Here is a 21,631-nt window from a genome sequence, read left to right as displayed (position 1 = left end):
GCTTCAAAGGTTCTAATTCCACTGTCTGTCATCACGTGCATCAGACGCAAGCACAGGAGAGAGATTTTGTAAATGCTGTGAGATTTCTGTAATCAAACTCTGCTTTATGTTCCAGAGTCAGGGATTAGAAGAATTTTAAATACATTTTAAAAATCAAAATTGTCCAATTCTGGCTTAATACTGAATAAGACAATTAAACTTAGCAAAAAAAAATTAGCTTTAAAAAACTTACTGACTTATACCCCTTCCCCCCATTTCCCCACCACAAATCTACTCTGAATACGTGAACTTTCTTCCCTGCTGAGAGCAGCGTCCACGTGTGGACGGCAGGAGGTGGGAGGCACAGGCGCTGGGCTTGAGGGCCCACTGAGCACGTGTCTGTTGAGTCAGGAGTTCAAGAAGAACCATCTTTTGAGATGTAAAATGGCCACACCGAGCAGGATGGCACTCCAGGATCTGGTCCCGTGTTTGGAACATGAAAATACATGGAGTTGGCCGAGAAGACAGGCAGGTCAGGGTGGCCAAGCTCCTTGTGGCCAGATCTAACTGGTGGGTGAAATGAATGCTCTAGCGTTTGGTCATTTTCCGTCCCAGGGATGGCGGAGCCTCTGTCCCTGGGGATGGCAAGGTCCATCCTTTGCTCACTCAGGGGCCAGAGAGGACACAGGTCAAACATGGATGGAAGCAGAGGCGTCGTGCCACACAGGTGAGCTCCTGCTCCTGCCCTCGGCCCCCACAATCCCCCCAAAAAAGCCCATCAGCCCAACAGTGAAGGCAGAACCTTCCTGCCCACACATGAGACAGGTGGGCATCAGGAGCAGGAAGAGGCCAATTCCTTCTAGAGTTAAACAGTTCACCTCACAGGTAATCTGCACGGCAATTCAGATTTCCTCGTGTGGAATCAATCCACTTTCTAGACAGAGCTTCACAAGGAAGAGCGATGCCATTTCCATCAAGAGATGAGAAAACCTCGGGGGAGAAACGGCTCTGGCAGGAAAATCAAGAGCCCCGTGTGGCCCCCATTAAGGGTGAGTCCCCACAGATCTCCCAGGAGAGAGACCCAGGAGGTTCCTGGCCAGGCACATCTGTTCATCAGTAGAGACTTAAGCTTGGGGTCATCATCAAATAGTTAACATAAAAATGCAGGGCCCGGGTGAGTTCCGCATGGGCAGAAAGGAGGGACCCAGGCCTGGAAAGTCCCAGCTGTACAGCTCACAGAGGAGCTGGTCGACTTGAAGGGAATAGAGAGGGCTGCCCAATGAGTACAGAAACCAGTGCAGGTGACAGCCGGGCTTTGCCTCAGAGGAAACAATGGACCTCATTCCTCGATGCACCTCCAGCTTCACCCGCAATGGGAGCTCCATAATGGGAGGGAGTTTGTCTGTTTTCTTCACTGCTGTAATTTTAGTTCTTAAAAGCTGCCTGGCACATGTAACTATCTTGGAATGAATGAATGAGGCACTGCACTAAGCTGAGGCAGAGCGGGGACCCTCACGCACGCACAGCTGGGAGCTGCCGCTGAAGTGGCCCTTGGACACGTGGAACCTTCGTGTGGATCCAAGCATGAGGGAGCAGAGCGCTGCAGTGTGAGTTCCTGCAGCCACACAAGGTCAGCCCATGTGTCCGTGGGGTGGATGGAGGTGGGGACACCACATGAAGCTGGGACCTCGAGGACCTGCCTCCCTCAAGAATGGAGCCCAGGTACAGACCATCCTCCAGCTGGGGAAGTGGACAGGGGGCTGAACTGCAGACCTGTGCGTGTGCCAGAGCAAGGTCCACAGTTTGTTGAATGGGGCGGAAACTTCCAGGTGGGCAAGACACGAAAGTGGAGCCACTGGGACTCTGAGGGTCGCGAGTGCGAAACTTCTTCTCCAGAAAGTGTCACATAGAAGCTCATGCTTCAGTGTACTCAATCCCTGCAGAAGGTAAGCTCGAGATTCTAAGGAAAGATTTCATAAAGCATGTCAGAGGACAGACCTGCAGCAGCGTCAGCAGGCGTGATGAGCAGGAGTCACAGAAGGGTGTGAACGAGACCATAAGGTAAGTAGGTTTAAAACGACTGAAAGGATAAAAGAATGCATCAAAGTAGGAGACAACAGAACAGATTTGAAAAATCACCAAATAAAAATTCTTTTCTAAGTGAAAAATACAGTAACCAAAAGAAAAGTCCCTGGCATTTGAGTTTTACAGCAGATTAGACATGGGGGAGAACGTGTGAGGCAATTTCAGGAGTGACACCGTGTGAGGGAGGGGTGAGGCACGATGGGGGAGGAGGGGTGTGGAGACACGGGGGATGAACAAGATGGTCCAACAGCTGCCTAGTCCAAGTGCTGTGGAGGAGTCAGGACCACAGCGGTAACGGGAGTGGGGAGTCAGGACCAAGAGTGAGGAGTCAGGGCAGCAGCGGTAACGGGAGTGGGAGTCAGGGCGGAGGTGGCGGTAACGGGAGTGGGAGTCAGGGCGGAGGTGGCGGTAACGGGAGTGGGAGTCAGGGCGGAGGTGGCGGTAATGGGGGTGGGAGTCAGGGCCATGGTGGTAATGGGAGTGGGAGTCAGGGCAGAGGTGGTGGTAATGGGGGTGGGAGTCAGGGCCGCGGTGGTGATGGGGATGGGAGTCAGGGCCGTGGTGGTGACGGGGGTGGGAGTCAGGGCCGCGGTGGTGATGGGGGTGGGAGTCAGGGCAGAGGTGGTGACGGGAGTGGGAGTCAGGGCAGAGGTGGTGGTGACGGGGGTGGTCAGGGCCGCTGTGGTGATGGGAGTGGGACTCAGGGCTGCAGTGGTGACGGGGGTGGGAGTCATGGCCGTGGTGGTAACAGGAGTGGGAGTTAGGGCAGCAGAGGTAATGACAGTGAATGTTTACAGGTGCTCACTTGCCTGCACTCTGCCACCCCAGAAACCTGCACACACCCAATGGTGTGGGTTCTGTGATGACACATGATTGACGGCAGTGGAAGCAGAGTCCTGGGGTTTGCAGAGGCTGCGGGAGGCAGCTGTGATGGAGACGGTGAGTGGCAGCTCTGCAGAGCTGAGACAGGGTCTGAGCGAAGGGGAGCACCGAGCACAGCACAGGACAAAACCCGGATCCCCCGATCCAAGCAGGCAGTGTTGGACATCACAGGTGCCCAGCGGAGGGCGTGCGCAGCTGGGAGGCTGAAGCCACTGCGTCCGGGTCCTGTGCTCCTCCAGTGTGGGAAGGAGCTCCGTCCTGACAGGGTGACCGTGGAGGCGCTGTCCCCCAGGCTCAGGTGCACATACACTGTAGCACCTGAACTTCCCATGCTTAACAGGCAAAGGGCAGCGAGGCACATGACAGAAACCCCTTGAGATGGAGCTGCCCAGTCAGTGGCTCCACCTGTCATCACGTCCTCCTGGAACAGCTGGAGTCCAGGTTTCCATGAGGAAGGTGTGTGTGCATGCCAGGCACCACACTTGTCACCTCTCACATGAACCCCAGAGTCTCCCAGTCTCCACCCCACCCCCACCTCTCCAGGCCCTCAGGGCAGAGCCTCCTTCATGTCCACACGACCACCATCCCACACACCACAGCTGCTCCTCACAGGCCCCAAATATTCCACAGACAGCAGAAGGCCCCAGCCTCAACACGTGCTCTGACCAGCCTACAGAGATGGCTCTAACCTGAGTCAATCCAGATTTGTCCCCAATTCCTGGACACCATTATCTTTCCTATAGGAATGACTTGGCACCAAAACACCCCTGACTTGATGAGCTCAGAGGGGAGACGAAAGGCAGGAGGACACCACACCTCCTTCCACATGAGGAGACACGTGGCTGGGCCTCAGCTGCCTTCCACAGAAGAACACCACACCTCCTTCCACACCAGGAGACACGTGGCCCGGCCTCAGACACCCTCCACAGGAGAACCCCACACCTCCTTCCACACGTGGCCCGGCCTCAGCCGCCCTCCACAGGAGAACCCCACACCCCCTTCCACACGAAGAGATGCGTGGCCAGGCCTCAGCTGCCCTCTGCAGGAGAACCACACACCTCCTTCCACACGAGGAGACACATGGCCAGGCCTCAGCCGCCCTCCACAGGAGAACACCACACCTCCGTCCACACGAGGAGATGTGCAGCCAGGTCACAGCGGCCCTCCACTGACTCCCACCTCAAAGCCCCCTGGCCTCCATGTCGGTCACTGCACCTTCCATGGGATGCAGCTGGCTCTCGGCAGCCCCACCCACTCTAGCTTCTTCCTCACCCTTCACTGGTGGCTAAAGACACAGCACACTCCCAGGAAAGACCAGGGCATCACCAGCTGCCCAACGCCTCATTAATCCAGCACCAGCCAGAAAGGCATCAAGAAACACCAAAAACTCGGGCACCTGCCGGCACCCCACACACAGCTTCTCAGAGATTCCACCAGGCCCTGGCCACTCTCCCGCACCCCACCCATCATGTAACCGGGACCTGCCGGGACCCTGCACGCAGCTTCTCAGAGTTTCCACCAGGCACTGGCGCCCTCCCCGCACCCCACCCATCATGTAACTGGGACCTGCCGGGACCCCGCACGCAGCTTCTGAGAGTTTCCACCAGGCACTGGCGCTCTCCCCACACCCCACCCATCGTGTAACCCAGACACCGACGTTTTCAGAGCCTTCAGGCTATTCTCAAGCAGGCCCTGCACAGGAAGCACAAGGGCCTCTGTTTGGTAAGAACGGCCAATTAAGCAGCTTCTTATTTCAAGAGCCACGTCTCGGCCTGGTGAGGATGAGATGTCCCCACAGAAGCGGCCGGTCCTGAAGTGGCTCCGCGAGGGCAGCTCTGCTGCGTGGCAAGCACTTTCGCAAGTAAGCGCTCCTTCACAGTTAATTACCTCTAATGGCGAGTGCTGCGAAACCTGAAATCGCACACGCGAGCACGCAGATTGGTTTCGGCCCACGCTGACTCACGAGTGGCCACACGCCATTCCTGGGAGGAGGCGCGCCCGCGTTCTGTGTGCAGTTCATTAAGTCATCATGTGAGGGGACGGCGGCGGCGGCGGGTGGGGAGGCGCCTGCGGCTCTGGCTGCTGGAGGAGCCTGGCCGAGCAGCTCTCTGATGCCAGCATGGGATGTCATAGATTTTAGACGACATTGTGGAAGAATGCCCTGTCTTGTATTGCCTCTCCCAAATACGTGTCTTCCAATACTGAAGATACAAGTCTGTCCCACTGAATCCCAGGAGGAAAGAGTAATTCCTCTAGGCCTATTTTCCCACACTTAGCAACTAGGAAACTGCTGAAGAGGAAGAAAGCCCGCGTTTTCTCAAGGCTTCTCTGTACTCAGCCACGCACCCCTTTTCTTGTGAGGACAGCAAACTTGGACTTCAGAGGCACCCTAAGACGTCATCGAACCCGACAGGCACACTTCGTCACCGTTCCCACCCACGGCAGGACACTCCTGCCACAGCCTGCTGGTCCTCCCAGGAAACAGGACCCTGGCTGAATTAACCCGCAGGTCCAGCCTCTGCTCTCAGGGTGCTCGCCAGCACCCAGACGACACCGCGGGTCGCAGAGCAGAGGGCGCGCCTCCCATTACTCACCGACCCGACTCCAGTTTGAAGAATCTTCAGTCCAGAGGTTTCCTCCAGTTTGTCTTTGTTGTCAACTGTTAGGAAAAATCAGAAAGCACACGGGTCAGCTTGGAGAGGCCATTGGTCTCCAGGCACCTCTGAGCATCTTCCTCCATGTTGGAAGGTTCAACAACATGACTGCTTGACCCACTTCATTTAATGGAAGTGTCATGAACAGACACGGAATTAGAACCTGTACGAGGCCCCATTTTCCCACTGACCAGTGGATCCACCTCTGCCCAGCACAACAGTGCGCCTTTGGTTCCATCTAGAAAGGGATGTCCCACCAGGAGCCCACAGGACCACTCTGAGTCACTGATGAGAAACATGTGGACCTGCTCTGCAAGGTGCAAAGGCTTATTTTAAAATCACACAATCGTTCGTTGCTGTAGAATTATTGGGAAATGTTTCATTAACTAGCATTGGGTGTTGATAAAAAGACTCCCTAGAAGGCAAAGCTGAATGTGTGTGTTTCTGTCATTATCACCGCCAGCTATTACTGTGCCTCCTCTTCATGCCCTGACAGGAATATCCTATAATAATTTAGCGCCAATAAAAGCCTCATCCTGGATTTCTCCTGATATAGGACGAGGAAGACTTTCAGAGAATGAATTGTGCTCGGTGGCAGAGCAAGGGAAATGAGCCCTGGAAACAATTAGCAGATGGAAATGAAACCTCAGTAATCCCAGCACCGACACTGCAGGCCCACCTGCCCCACTCCACAGAGAGTGGGCGTCACCAGGCGGTTGGCCTTGGCTGACAATCCTGTAGAAATGTGCTTTTGCATAAGGTCCTTGTCACTTTCGAGATGAAAACCAGAAAAAAGAGAATGTCGCCGCAAACCCTATGAATGAAGAGTGCCTTGCAATTGTGATTAATACAGGATGAGACAGCAGGAAAATATCAATGACACTCATCCCTGATTGTAGCACACCTGTGTTAATCTGGGGTAATGAAAATATTCCTTTCGGAGGGACGGGAATGAGGCCGTGTTACTGCCTGTCCTCCCCACCTTGGGGGCCTTTCCATTGTGTTATGGAAAGTTTTTCCCTTTGAACAAATGCACGTTATTTTTTGCATATAAGTAATTACCTGCTGCGGTGAGAGAACCAAGCAGACAGGAAACACTCTGGGCCAAAGCAAAACTCCTTTCACACTTTGGGCTGGAGTGGGACCCCGGGGGGGGGGAGGGGAAGACACAGACGGAAGCCTTGGATGGCAGCAGAGAGCATGAGGTCATCGATGCCCACATCCTCCCACAAACAGCGGAGACGTCTGGCTGAGCGGCAAGCTTCCCTCCGGTCGGTATAGTGGACTCTTCTAAATAGGTTGAGGAACAGAAAGTGAAAACAAATGCAGCCATAGAACCACCCGGTCATGGCTGCAGAGCAGTCACCGATGTCAGCGTCAGGAGTGAAAACAGCAGCCCAGCCAACAGTAGTGAGAATAATGGAATCCGTGGGGGAGCCACCATTTCCTGTCACGGGCAGGTAGCAACTGAGTCAGACGTGGCAGGGCCACGGCTCTGTTGCAGCTACTCAGCCCTGCCTTGCCGTGCGGAGGCAGCTGCAGGCCACGCCTAAGTGGATGGTCGTCGCTGTGTTCCTATAAAACTTTATTTACAACAGCAGACAGTGGGCCCAATTTGAACTGTAGGCTGTGGTTGCCAGAGGCTGCCCAGCTCGAGTCCATTTTCCACACCATGCCAAGGGTGTCACAAGCACTCAATCTAGTCTGTTCATCCTTGGCCTCAATACCCAGACCGCTGGCTGCAAATCCAGACCCTCCAGTGACCCTTTAGAGCCTTTCAATGGTGTCCCCTGCAAGCCTGGAGAACTTGCCTTCCTGGCCCTGAGGCCCAGGTGGCTGTGCCTGCCCAGACACTGGGTTTTTCAGCATACTTCAGCTGTTCTCTGTCCACTGCCAGAATGCCCTGAGCTCCTCAGTCTGCTGAAAATGCAGTCCTCTTCCCAGGCAGCTCAGGCCCCCCACGTGCTTAGAGGCACCCCCTCCCTCCCTCACCACCCTCAGGACAGCCCTGCACGTTTTACAGTTCACGGTGTGCAGGCTGCCTGTCTCCTGCACAACACAATTGTGAACTACGGCACAGGGTGATTTCTGCTCTGTGTAAACGTTCCCATCACGGTTGACTTCAGTGCTCACATGAAACTACTGAAGGGGACGGGGAAAGACACCGTATTAGTCCATTTGTGTTGCTATAAAGGAACCCCCCGAGGCTGGGCAGTTTACAAGGAAAAGAGGTTTATTTGGCTCACAGTTCTGCAGGCAGCACAAGAAGCATGGTGGGGGTGTCTGCATCTGGGAAGGCCATGGCTGCTTCCACTTGCTGTGGAAGGTGAAGGGAGCTGTGCCACGTGCAGAGCTCATGTGGGGAGGGAGGAAGCAGGAGAGGGCGGAGGGAGGGCCAGGCTCCTATTAACAATCAGCTCTCACTTGAGCTAAGAGAGGAGGACCTCGCTCACCTCCAACTGGGAGGGCATGAATCTATTCATGAGGGATCCGCCCCTGCCCCGATCCAAACACCTCCCACCAGGCTGCGCCTCCAACATGGGGACCAAATTTCAACATGGGGCGAGGTGGGGCTGAAACAACCAGAAGCAGAGTCACAGGTGTGTGGGGAGGAGTTCCCACCATACGGACAAGATGGACAGAAACAATCTCAAGGGCACAGATGACAGTGAAATGCAGACACCAGTGATGCAGTGTTGAGCTTGAGCACTGATTGCCTCTGCTCTGAACAGTTTGTTTAAGTGTATGTTCTTGTCATTTAATGTTTCACAATGGCTTTCCTGAATAATGGGCTCACAAACTTCCTGAAAAAGTAAAATTGGTTCTACTGAGTGGGTACAAGCAGTCCCCATACTGCCAGCACAGCTCACTGTTCACACCCAAAGTGGGGCACTCCTGTGCCCAGTTTCCTTGGTCCTGAAATGCTCACTTCCCTCACAGCTGAAGTGTGGTCGCAGGTGGGGCCAGCTCAGTGGTGACTCTTGGGAATTACTACCACCTTGAATCGGCAGCACAGCACGGTGCATCCTTGAAGGCCGTTGGGGAGGGAATGCGTCCTTGTTTCTACCTGAGCACTTTCCACTGGGCCTCCCAAGAGGCCAGGAATGTGCTGCAGCAGAACTTCCAGAAAGGGCACTGGCTGCACGGCCAACAGTTACTGCAAAGGTGATCTTGTTGGCTGCAGTGGAACACACATAAGAAGTGCTGTGCTGCCAACCCTGCCCGGGGTGGGAATCTACCCCACGTGGCCTGGAGAGCACGTGGGAATCTAGCCCGCGTGGCCTGGAGAGCACGTGGGAATCTAGCCCGCGTGGCCTGGAGAGCATGGAGAACCAGCCCTACTGTGGCCAGGACAGCATAGGGGACCAGCCCCACCATGGCCAGGAGAGCATGGGGGACCAGCCCCACTGTGACCAGAAGAGCATGGGGGACCAGCCCCACCATGGCCAGGAGAGCATGGGGGACCAGCCCCACTGTGACCAGAAGAGCATGGGGGACCAGCCCCACCATGGCCAGGAGAGCATGGGGGACCAGCCCCACTGTGACCAGAAGAGTATGGGGGATCAGCCCCACCATGGCCAGGAGAGCATGGGGGACCAGACCCACTGTGACCAGAAGAGCACGGGGGACCAGCCCCACTGTGGCCAGGAGATCATGTGGGAACCAGCATCATGCCGTGGAGGCCCTCAGTGGAAGATCATGTGGGAACCAGCATCGTGCTGTGGAGGCCCTCAGTGGAAGATCATGTGGGAACCAGCATCGTGCTGTGGAGGCCCTCAGTGGAAGATCATGTGGGACCAGCATCGTGCTGTGGAGGCTCTCAGTGGAAGGCTCCGAGTGTGAAATGCTTCAGGATTAACCCTCATCAGAGAGCTACGTGCTACAACATGCTCTCACACAGAAGCAGGGACCAGACATCATCAGAGAGCCACATGCCGCTGCACACTCTCACATGGGAAGTGTGAACCAGGCATCATCAGAGACTTAAATGCCACTGCACGCTCTCACATGGGAAGTGTGAACCAGGCATCATCAGAAAGTTACACGCCACTGCGTGCTCTCACATGGAAGTGTGAACCAAGCATCATCAGAGAGCCACACGCTGCTGCACACTCTCACACGGGAAGTGTGAACCAGGCATCATCATGGTGCTGCCCGACAAGCTCCTCAAACTGACCTGACCTTTTAAAATTTAGTTCAGTTTAAAGCAGCAATTTAAACAAACAACCTGAATTAGTGGGTTTTAATTTTAAGTACTAAAAGGTCTTAAGAGAGTAAGTCAAAATCAAAGCCACAGAGTAAAATAAGTCACAGAGCTGGCAGTGACTAAGTTCCTGCCACATGCCAAGGGGCAAGCGCTTCCCACACTTCAATACGTGGGGGCCTCTGAACAAGGCACAGCCCAGGTCTCAGCACACAACAAGCGGCTCTTTGGTGACCCTCGTGATGTCACACAGCAAGTGGCTCCTCAGTGACCCTCGTGGCGGCGACCATTTCGCTGCATCCATGCCGTGGCTGGGCCACTGTCCCTTCACAAGGAGAAGGTGCTGTATCTGCTCCGTGTCTGGGGCTCTGGTGTGCTCTGGTCTCTGGTGTTAACTCGCTGACCAGTGCTTCTGCTCGTGTTTCAAACGTCAGACACCAGCTGGAGCATCGCTCGATGACTCTGCTCTGGATGACTCAGCCATCGAGGTCTTCCTCCCACAGCAGAATCACTGCATCCCCTGCCAACAGCACCCACCGTGACAGGACCCTCTTCTAACAGCATCAAGGTCACTGGGATTCTCCCGATTTCTTCTGTTTCCAAGAGTCTCTTCCTTACTCTGCTTCCCAGAAGAGGGAGTTCAGATCCCTCGACTTTGGGGACTTTGTAAAAACATTGTTTCCTGGCCCCTTCCAGACTGTTGAATAGAGATCCACGGGTAGGATCTCGTGAGTCTACATTTAAAAAATGCGCTCCCCTCTCTCACCACCAGCTACTTTTTTGGATTAGCCAGATTCAGGCCTCAGTGAACGAGAGCGTTCTCCCTCCGTCCCCTCTCTGTGCTCCTTTGTTCATGCACTCACCGGGCACTGTGTGAATCTGGAAGGAGGCAGGCAGCCAGGGCTGTATGTGATGAGGCTCTGGAAGGTGTGGCAGAGAGTGGCTGGGACAGGGCCACCTGTGCCCGGTTCCTCCTAACTGGGGAGCAGCCACTCCAGGCATGGCTGGCAGTGGCAGAACGAGGGATTCCGCCTCTCCGGGTCTGGGCTGCACTTCCCATGACCATCTGGGAGTGCCACCTGGCTGGCAGGTGTGAGATGTGAGCCTGAGCAGTTGTCCATCGCACTCTGGGCCTTCACTGTGTCAAGTGGCACCAAGTCTTAGCTGGCACTTCACCCTACGAGTTGCATCCATGCCGTTAAAATTCACTCTGCAGTGTCTGTCCTGTCCTGCGATCCTGTGGCATGTTCTCCTGGAATGTGGGATGTTAGTTGTCCCCCCACCCCCATAGGTCAGCCTTCTTCATTTCCAATAAATAACAGCAACGACACAAAGACAGGCTGGGAACAGGGCCCGGTGGTGCAGCAGGTATGCTGCTGTTCAGGTGCCCAGGAACCCATGTCTTCCTCTTTGACTCTAGTTGCCCAACACATGGTGGGTGTGCCCCTTGATGACTTCTGTGCCCTGTTTCTCCCCCCGTCTCAGGAGGAGGACACCCCAAGGAGCCCAGGTTGTGGTTAGGTGAGGGCAGTCAGGGCTCTGTGCTCCATCGCACATGGCAGCTCCCTCACAGGAGGAGTGAGGGGCTCTGCAGGCTGCTTCTCTGCGTCCCTGCCCCCTTCCTGAGGCCCTGCACACCGTGCACTGAGCGAGGCCTACCAGCACGTGCTCGGCGCTGATGGCCAACCCACCAGCTCATGTCAAAAAACTCCATCATGCTCTGGAAAGCCTGACAGCACCCCAAGCAGGTGCTGGGGAGTCTCACAAAGGACAGAATCCGGGTCCCAGAGTCCCCAGACTCCAGCTTCTTGCCAGGGAAACCTCTTTTGAGATGGCCAAGGGCTCTTCCTCTGTGGCATCCGCACGCATTCCCTTGGCCTGCAGAAGGAGGCAGTGTCTGTGGGACATCAGCTGACTTCCTGTGGCCGCGCGATCCAAGCCCTTTCAGCGATCCCTGTCTCACTATTTCACTTTCTGACTCTGAGATTTCTTGCTTGTGAAGAGAACAGTAACACGGAAAGGCCGCACTTCCCTCCTGCTGGCATTGGGAGTGCTGCACAATGCAGCCTCTGCAGCCTCCACAGCCTCCCCACCCTCCGCAGCCTCCCCACCCTCTGCAGCCTCCACAGCCTCTGCAGCCTCCCTACCCTCTGCAGCCTCCACAGCCTCTGCAGCCTCCCCAGCCTCTGCAGCCTCCCCACCCTCCGCAGCCTCCCCACCCTCTGCAGTCTCCACAGCCTCTGCAGCCTCCCTACCCTCTGCAGCCTCCCCACCCTCTGCAGCCTCCCTACCCTCTGCAGCCTCCCCAGCCTCTGCAGCCTCCCTACTCTCTGCAGCCTCGCCACCCTCTGCAGCCTCCCCACCCTCTGCAGCCTCCCCACCCTCTGTAGTCTCTGCAGCCTCTGCACCCTCCCTATGCTCTACTGCCTCCACAGCCTCCCTACCCTCTGCAGCCTCCACAGCCTCAGCAGCCTCCTCAGCCTCCCTACCCTCTGAAGCCTCCACAACCTCCGCAGCCTCCTCAGCCTCCCTACCCTCTGCAGCCTCTGCAGCCTCCACAGGCTCCCCACCCTCTGCAGCCTCCACAGCCTCTGCAGCCTCCCTACTCTCCACAGCCTCCACAGCCTCCCTACCCTCTGCAGCCTCCACAGCCTCTGCAGCCTCCCTACCCTCTGCAGCCTCCCCACCCTCTGCAGCCTCCACAGCCTCTGCAGCCTCCCTAGCCTCCACAGCCTCCCTACCCTCCACACCCTCCCCAGCCTCCACAGCCTCTGCAGCCTCCCTACCCTCTGCAGCCTCCCTGCCCTCCATGCCCCCCGCAGCCTCCCTGCCCTCCGTGCCCTCCACAGCCTCTGCAGCCTCCCTACCCTCTGCAGCCTCCCTGCCCTCCGTGCCCCCCGCAGCCTCCCTGCCCTTTGTGCCCTCCGCAGCCTCCCTGCCCTCCGTGCCCTCCGCAGCCTCTGCAGCCTCCCTACCCTCTGCAGCCTCCCTGCCCTCCGTGCCCTCCGCAGCCTCCATAGCACAGCCCTGCAGTTTGTTGCTTCAGATTTTTTAACCTCAAATGTGCCTAAGAGGAAAAATGATCCTCATGGTCCCCAGCATCCTGTGGGCGTCGGGCCACCCCCGACATCCTTCTCCACGTTATTCCTGCACACCTGATGCTCCACTGGGTTTCCCTAAACAGCCGCGTGGTTCCCTTTTCCACCATCAGTGGAAGCGTGAGACGTGCTGAGCTCCGGTCCCGAGTGTCTGCACTGGGGAGCCCGCTGTCCTGAGGGGACTTTGGCCTGCACACGTCTAACCGAGGACTCACACCTACTGCTTTTCTGGAAACAATATTTAAGTCTGCAGTGACCATCTGCTGCTGCTCAGGGTCCTTTCATTCCTTTTTGTGAACTGCATGGCAATATTGCCCATTTTTAAGTCTCTGCTGAACATTTTGAAGGAGGAAGAAAAGAAAAAGCCTTGCTTCAGCCAGGTGTCCATCAAGTCCCTGGTCTGAGTAATGTTTGGAGCCAAGCTCTGGGCCTCCTGAGTCTGTGTCAGACCAGGGCATGGAGAAGGTTAGAGAGGCTGCCTTAATAAAGGTGCAGAACAACATAGAAAGCCCATTTTTATCTTCCTGGGAGACAAGAAGGGTTTCCAAACACAAAAAGAGAAGTCCTTTAAAATTAAATTCACTAGATGAAGGATATGCAAATTACCTGAAGAAGCGGAACCCTGTAATGTTCTCAAAATTCTGAAATAGGCTATTTAATTAGTATTTTAATTTATCAGACTAATTCTTTGCACTTGACAATTTATGCAGCATTCCATATAATTAAGCACACAGCTACAGTGGAATAATTTTGCCTACTCTCTTTATCCTCGTTATTTTAACCTAAAAGAATGTGTAGAAGTCTCCTGTGAAATCTAAATTACAATGGGGATCGCTTAATGGCTTTGCCCCAGTAGAAGGTGGGAGGGGAGGTGAGCCCCCGGCCCGGGTGAAGCTGTCACCTGGGAACCTGCGGGCTTTCTGAACAGCACCACTGACTTCCTTAGGAAGGGTCCTCCTCCCTTATGGGGTGGAGGCTGGTTTCCAGTCTTGTTGAAACCACGCCCGTCCCCAGGGTAAAATCTGTATCCTGTGCACAAGCTGCCTCAATGGCGTCACTTTCCACACAGGGCCCCAGCACAGGGGGGCAGCATCTCTGGGTAATTCGGGGACCTCTGACGGACCCTGCCCCTGCCCTGAGATCAGCCTTGCTGAAACTGGAAGCCACGGGTCAGGATTCCCCGTGCATGTCAGCGAGGTGCCCAGCTGAGGGCATTCCTTAAAGAGGGCATCATTCCTGGGAAGAGGAAGGGGAACGAGCTTTGGAGGAGGCCGATTCAGTGATCAGAGCTCTGGCCCAGCTGGTACCTCCTTTTCTTTTTGGACATCCCAGGGTGGCCATGGACCCACTGGGTGTGCACAGGCCTCCAGGGCCCAGGTGAGCTGCCCTGTTGCGGACTAACATGGGTCCCACCTGGTCTCAGGGCTGATCACATTTCCTATAAAGGAATCTTTTAAAAATAAGCAACGTCCATGCTTTCCCATTTCAGCCCATTCTCTTCCGGCATAAGCGTTTTCTGAAAAGAACTCAAGCAGGGCTGTGCATGAGACCCACAAGAGGCGGCTGTGCCCCGCCTGCTAGGGTGTCATGGCCGACAGCACCAGCAAGGCCCCACCTTCCCTTGGAGTGGATGCTCCCAGACTGGGCTCTCTGAGTGGTAATAGGTTGTCTATAAAAAAAATAAGGTCTTGATTCATACAAGTTTGAGAAACAGCCTGCCAGTTGTTCAGGCCAAGCCTAAAAAGTCCTAAAGAAAGGTTTAAAAATTGGGAGCCTTCTCGAAGCCTCTCACTCACTACTGTGTGCTGTGGCCCTCTGGGCGCTGGGGCACATGCTGTTCTCCCATGACCATGGGCAGCAGGGAGGACCCGCTGGGGCCAAGGCAGGCCGCAGGGAGGGGCAGAGTAGGCAGGCCCCATGCATCCTGAGCCCCTCTAGACTGGGGGCTCACCAGGATCTGAAGCTTCCTAGAGAAGGCCCCACTCTAAGCTTCTTTGGTTCTGGGACCTCTAACATGTCTTAATATCAACCACGTGCAGTGGCGCCTCCTCAGTCTTCATTTCAGAACAAAAGTATCTGTCACTCAGCCAATCCTTAGCTCCCGAGATCCTGACACCCTGTCACCTGTCAGAAAGGTCTGGAAGCCACCATGGAAGCTGTCACACAGTCCCTTTGGGACACTGGGCTGTGGAAGGCCAGTGTGTTGTGTCCCCAAGGGTGGTGCGTCCCGGAGGGTGGAGAGGCTGGCCCTGGAGGCAGGTGTGGGGCAGGGTCCTCACCACCGCTGGAGGCTGGTGCACAGGCACAGGCACAGGCAGGGTCCCCAAGGGGATGGTGGCCAGCCAGGATCCCCCACAGCTGGCTTTCCTGTACTGGTGAGAGAACCTTTCTCTGGAGAGGCCTGCTGCCTGGCTTTTGCATCCACAGTGCCAGCCGGGCCCTGGGAAGGGCTGCTGGGTTGACCCTCAGGCCTGTGTGCCCTGTGCCCAGCACTTCTGCCATGAGATCTGCCTGGGAAAGGGCCTCTACCCCTGCTGCCTGCCTTCCGTGGAAGCCACATGTTACGTGAGCCCCTTCATGCCTGGGAGCAGGGAGTTTGAACAGCGGAAGCACTTAGGCAGGAAAATAGACAAATTAATGAATGTGTCAAATCCCGCTGTTCAGACTGCAGAAGAGCCAACGATTTCTGCATAACGAGGTGCCGGCTCTGGGCGGTGCTGGGCGCCCACGCTTGCGTTTCTTTGCACGTCGGCTCACAGCCCTGGAATATCTCGTGGACGAGCATGGAGGCGCCTCACAGCACTCTGCAATCCCTTTCACCTTTCCATTTTTATGTGGGTCAGTCTAGCTGTGACGTACATGACGCACACCACCAGCTCATTACATCGGCAGCTGCTGGGATCTTGGAGCCAGCATCACAAATGTCTTACTTTTATAAAAATATTGACTACAATTTGATTGAATTGTCAAAAAATAGAATTTAAAATTCAGCTTTATTTAGATACTTTTGATTGAAAACTTTGATATTTTGTGAACTATATTTTGCTTTAGAATTTTAATAATTAATGTTGAATATTTTTGAAGAAAAACCTTTTTGAAGCATAATTTTAGTTTACAAATTTAAATGCATTTTTATGTTTGATGAAAACACTTTTACATCTTACGCTCTGTGTGTAATTACAGTTGAATCCTTTCTGTATAAAACACCCCAATTTTATGAAGATTATCATTAAACAATCTAATTGGTGATTTCATGAAGCAAGGGGGATAAAATGCGTTTACAAGTATATATACAATAATTTACAAACTTACGTATGCCATTAATTTACGATCATCAGTAATAATTATGATAAAGTCCATCGAGAGAACATCACTACTTAGATTAGACAGGATTAGAATCCAACTGTCTTTTTCATTTCATTAATTTGTAGAAATAAAAACTATAGCTTTATGCACATTTAATAATTTTTTCACTATGAAAAAATATTTTTCAAAGTATGAAGCATGTTTTTAGCAGCCTACTAGCCTGACATAGACTTTTAAATGTCTTGAAGCCCAGCACGGGGCGCCACTTGCACTCTGGCCTCAGTCCCTCGACAGCTGGCAGTTGGGCTGGCTCCATGCACAGCAGGGAGGGAGGACGCTGGCCACACACACTCAAGCTTCTGCACAAAGCTCTGTGTTGCCCATCTCACCCAGAGTTAGGTCTACAGTCCCAGCCCTGGCCCTTAGCTGCTACCCTGACATCATCTGCAACAGCCCCCTGGCCTCTGCTCAGCCAGTCCAGCCCCTTCTGCGTGGGACGCTCCGGCCAGCTCCTGCCTCAGGGTCTTTGTACCTGCTGAATGCCCGGCTGCAGCCATCTGCACGGTCCTCCTGTTCTCACCCGACATTGGGCCATCACCCCATCACCTGCCTGTCCCCTCATCCAGCTTCGCCCTTTCCCAAAACATTTATCACCCTCTGACATGATGCATGCTTATTTATTGTCTATTTTTTCTCTAGAATGTCAGTTCCACAAAGCAAGGATTTTCCCCAGTACTTAGAATACCATCCAGCGCGTAGGAGGTTCTCAATGATGCTCTTTAAGGGAATGAATACATGATCCATAGGAAGAATGAGCAAACCCACTCCCTAGTGGCAGTGCTAGAGTCTCACTCTCACTAGGATGATCATGCTGCCGCTGTTCCCTCTATTACCAAGACCAGTGGTGGCACTGGTGATGCAGGGCGGGAGTTTCCTATACCTTCCACACCCACGGTTCTAGCTTTGAACCAAAGTGCCAAAGAAAAAAGGGTATCTGAGGATGCCTGATTTACAGTCTCAATTCTCTTTGAATGTGGGCTGCCAGCTGTGGGAATGGGTGCAGGATCACGCACGTACCTACAACGTGGGAACAGGTTCAGGATCAAGCACGTATGACGTGGGAACAGGTTCCGGATCATGGCCATATGCCGTGGGAACAGGTTCAGTATGCCGTGGGAACAGGTGGAGGATCGCACCATGTACACCATGGGAAAGGGCACAGAACCACGGACGTACATCATGGGAACAGGTGCAGGTCACTCACGAATGCTGTGGGAACAGGTGCAGGGCTGCGCACGTACACTGTGGGAACGGGTTGAGGATCACGCACGTATGCACGCCGTGGGAACGAGTGCAGGTCACATATGTACACTGTGGGAACGGGTGCAGGTCACATATGTACACCGTGGGAACGGGTGCAGGATCACACATGTACACCATGGGAATGGGCGCAGGATCATGCATATACACCGTGGGAACAGGTTTGGGACCACGCACGTTCACCATGAGCCTGGGCACAGAGTCCCGCACATACGCCGTCATGCACAGCTGGGCGGGCTTCCTCTTTCCCACCTGGTGCAGTGTCACCTGATCGTTTGTATGCAGAGCAAACCCACGCACAGCTGACTGTATCAAAGCACAGCCAGAAAGACGCCATGAGGCGGGGCACTCTGTGTGTGAGCCTGCGTCAGCCCAGCAGCCAGAGCACGCTCCTGTAATGTGTAGTGATCCACTACACAGCAACAACACAAAACAAGGAAATATTTTGATGTTAATCATTTTACATCAAGTCATCTGAAAGTAGCGTGTTGCCCCAGTGTTTGGATGTTTAATTTTGCTAACTGTCAGAGGAATTAAAATAATCCTGGAACATAACTGCTTCCCTGACAATTATTTACTAAAACTAGAGACACCATTTGAAGCTTAATTCCCAGAGAGGGAGAAGGGAAGGGGAGTGCCCTTGCCTGTACCTGTGCTGTAAGTGGGCTGTTCATCATCTCTCTTTTCTCCTTTGGCGGTGAGGCCAAAGACGCTGGGGCACAGGAAGCCAAGAGGAGGTGACAGATGAAGTGCGGTCAGTCTCCTCGCCATTGTGGATGAGGGCTGATGCCTGACCCCCAAAGGAAGAGACAAGGCAAGACACACCCATGAGAACCGCCCCATGGAGAAGCGTCTGCGTGGTGACTGGGCTTGCAATGCAGTGATCTCCAGGATGAAAAGATGCCCCCTTGGAGATTTGCCATGATGCAACAACACTCATTTCTACCTCAACAGCCAGGGTCCTACCCTGCTTAGTATAAAAATAGTGAAATCATTTAGGGAGATAAACTAGATGTGCACCGACTAACGTGTATAACATGCAGTGTTTTACTAAACACGCTTATTGCGGGTTCCTGGAAAGGATTCCTCTCGCCAGCTCAGGATGACTTTCTCTTAATGTTAGAAGTTTTTGGTTAATTTGTAGTTCAAAAATATTAATATTTTATATTTATATTCCATTAACTATTAGGAAGATACCAAAGAATATTATAAAATATGTGTTGGTTGCAAAGAATAACAAGACAGCAAACGCCCAGGATACCTGTCACTCCGAAAAGAGATAAAACATTAAAATTATGTTTGATATTCTGAGTTCTTCTTGGTCCTATCGAAGCTAATGATAGTTTCCTATCATGAATTCTGAGTGGATAGTTTCCTTATGTAGACTTATTTTTTTACATGTGTGTATCCCTAAACAAAATACTGCATAAGATGACATAATAACATACATGTTCTGTGACATGCCTCCGTCTTCTGCGAACCCTGCGTTCTGAGGCTCACGCCACGGTGGCTTACGCATTTTCATTGCTGTGTGGCTGCATTCTATACATATGGAGCATCATACTTTATTTGTTCAATCCCTTATCCAATCTAGTGGGAAACTGCTTCTTATTTTTCCCTCCATCTCTGAAATGGCGTGGCCATGAACATTCGCATACACATATCTCGGCACATGTAGTACAATCACTAAGACATACATATCCCATAGGGATTATATCAATTTACACTCCTGCCACCAACATAGGAGTTCCTAGTGCTCTGAGTCCCCATTGGTTTAAGCTGTTAAACGCTGCGCCAATCTGGTAGATTGACGTTGTATCTCCGTGGGCTTTAAATGTGCATGTCTTTGATAAGTCTTCAGTCTGTGCATCTTTGTGTATGTTCATTCATCATTCATGCTTCTTCTTATATGAAATTTTTGTTTTGCCCATTTTTCTAATGGGTTATTTGCCTTTTTCTTACTGCTTTGTAGAAGTTCTTCAAACATTCTGGATACCAAAACTGTCAGTTATGTAGGCTGCAACTATCATTTCTCAGTTTGTGGCTTGGCTTTTTGAAGTTCCTGATTTTAATACAGTCTAATTTATCATTTTCTTTAAGGTTTGCATTTCTGGTATCTTGTTTAAAAAATTCTCCTTTAGCCCAAGATCATAACGATATAATTCTGCTTTTTTTCCTAAAAGATGTAAGTTTTGTCCTTCACATGTAAGTCTTACATTGAAGAACTGATCTCTGTATGTGATTCAAGGTAGAAGTCATTTCATTTTTTTCTCATTGAACACTTCATTTCCCCACCACAGTTCCTTGCAAAGGCCATCCTTCCTACTGATCTGTAATGTCACCTCTGCTACCAGTCAGTTCTACTTAAGGGTATCCTCCTGGGTTCCCTCTATTCCTGGCCCAGGTGTCTCCCTGCACAGACCCGTGTGATTGTTCTGACTTTAATGTAAGTAGTATATGCCTTCTAAACACGAAGGCAGGCGTTGGCTCTTTGTACTTACTGATACAGTTTAGAATCAGCTTGTCATGTTTATAAACAGATAGTTTCTGGGATTTTTGTTAACATTTTATTGAATCTAGAAGTTTGATCGTTATTAATAGTGTCATTATTCCCAATCTGTGAACATGTAACTCTCTCCATTTATTTAGGTCTTCAACATCTTTCAATAAAGTTTTCTGATTTTCCCCATAAAAGTCTTACACATTTAAATAATATATATTCCTGGTACTTTATATTTTGATGCTATTTTAAATGAATATCATTTTTAAACAGAATTTTCTAACCTTTTTCCTAAGTATACAAATAGAGCTGACTTTTGCACGATTGCATATAGAGCAGCCTTCCTAAAGGATCCGACTGATTCCAGTAGTTCACTGGATCATCATTTGTCTCTTCTGAGTAATAATGAGGCCATGAGTGAAGGGCAGGCCTGCTCCTTCCCTCCTGAGTGCACCCTTTCCCTCTCTTTCCTGCTTCACTGCCTGCTGACTGGATGGACCCTCCTACGAACGCTTGTAAGGGTGAGAGCTCACATCCGTGTCTTATTTCTGGTGTTCAAGGGAATATTTCCAATGTTTTGCTGGGAAGCATGATGTTTCTGTAGGGTCTTTAAAAAATCAAATTACGAACAAACTAGTCTTACTTTATTAAACATTTTTGTTATGAATGCTAATTTTTGGCACGTTTTTTAACCTTTATGAAGAAAATCTTTTTTCTCTTTTCATTTATTAATGTGATAGATTGCATTAATTATAGCTTTAATTGGCTCATGATATATTTTTAAAATAAACTGCTGGATTTAATTTGCTATTATTTGGTTTAGTTTTTACACCTACGTTTTTGAGGAAATTGTCTCTAATTGCCATTCCCTGTCCTGTAATGACTGAGTTTTGGTATCAAGGTTATGCTAGTCTTATGAGTTGTGTAGTCTGGGATGTTTTGTGCATGAGTGTATGTGTTTGGATGCATGGAGCAACTTGCTTATAAAATATGTGGGTCTGATATTTTCTGTGGGAAGACTTTTAACCATTAACTCAATTTCTTCCTCGGCTACAGGGTTATTGGAGTTTTTCATTCTGATATTTTGGTCATTAACATTTCATATATATGGCCATAAATTGTTCATGATAACCCCTCATTATCCTTTTATGTACCAAAGCATCTACATTAGCATTCCAATTTTATTCTCATTGCTGTTTTTTATCCCCTCCTCTCTTTTTAAAAATCATTTATGAGAAAGGAGGTTTCTCAATTTTGTAAGTTTTTTTAAAAAGACAAAAAAATTCCTTTTTAAACAAATTGTCTCTGTTTTATGTTTGTTTTCTATTCACTAATGTCTGCTTTCATCTTTATTATTCCTGCCTTCTATACTCTTTGGGTTTATTCTGTTGCCCTTTTTATAATTTCTTAAATCAAAAATTTATTTAACTTTTAATCTTCTCTTCTAATGTAAACAGTTAAGGTGATGATACATTACTCTCAACTTGCCACTTTCCATGGAAATCCCAGGTTTTGAAATACAGTTCAGTACTTCCATCATTGTTCAGTTACATGTTTTTAAATTTCCATTTTGATTTCTTCTTTGACCCATGACTTCTTACAA

The 21,631-nt window shown here is 51.5% G+C and overlaps 1 protein-coding gene across 16 annotated transcripts in view; it reads right to left on the bottom strand.

Annotated features, from left to right (window-relative positions):
- The window catches only part of PTPRN2 (protein tyrosine phosphatase receptor type N2), a 1,018,236-nt gene that overhangs the window by 353,374 nt on the left and 643,231 nt on the right, over positions 1-21,631 (bottom strand). For all 16 annotated transcript variants that reach the window (XM_078343304.1, XM_078343314.1, XM_078343301.1 and 13 more), the window contains one exon: positions 5,541-5,605. In XM_078343304.1, coding sequence (XP_078199430.1) covers positions 5,541-5,605 — 65 coding nt within the window. The remainder of the gene's footprint in view (positions 1-5,540; positions 5,606-21,631) is intronic.

This window comes from Callithrix jacchus, chromosome 11 (genome assembly GCF_049354715.1).
Source record: "Callithrix jacchus isolate 240 chromosome 11, calJac240_pri, whole genome shotgun sequence".
In the NCBI taxonomy this organism is placed as follows: Eukaryota; Metazoa; Chordata; class Mammalia; order Primates; family Cebidae; genus Callithrix; species Callithrix jacchus.
Note: the sequence above shows the minus strand (reverse complement) of the source record. Positions and strands in the feature narration are given on the sequence as shown.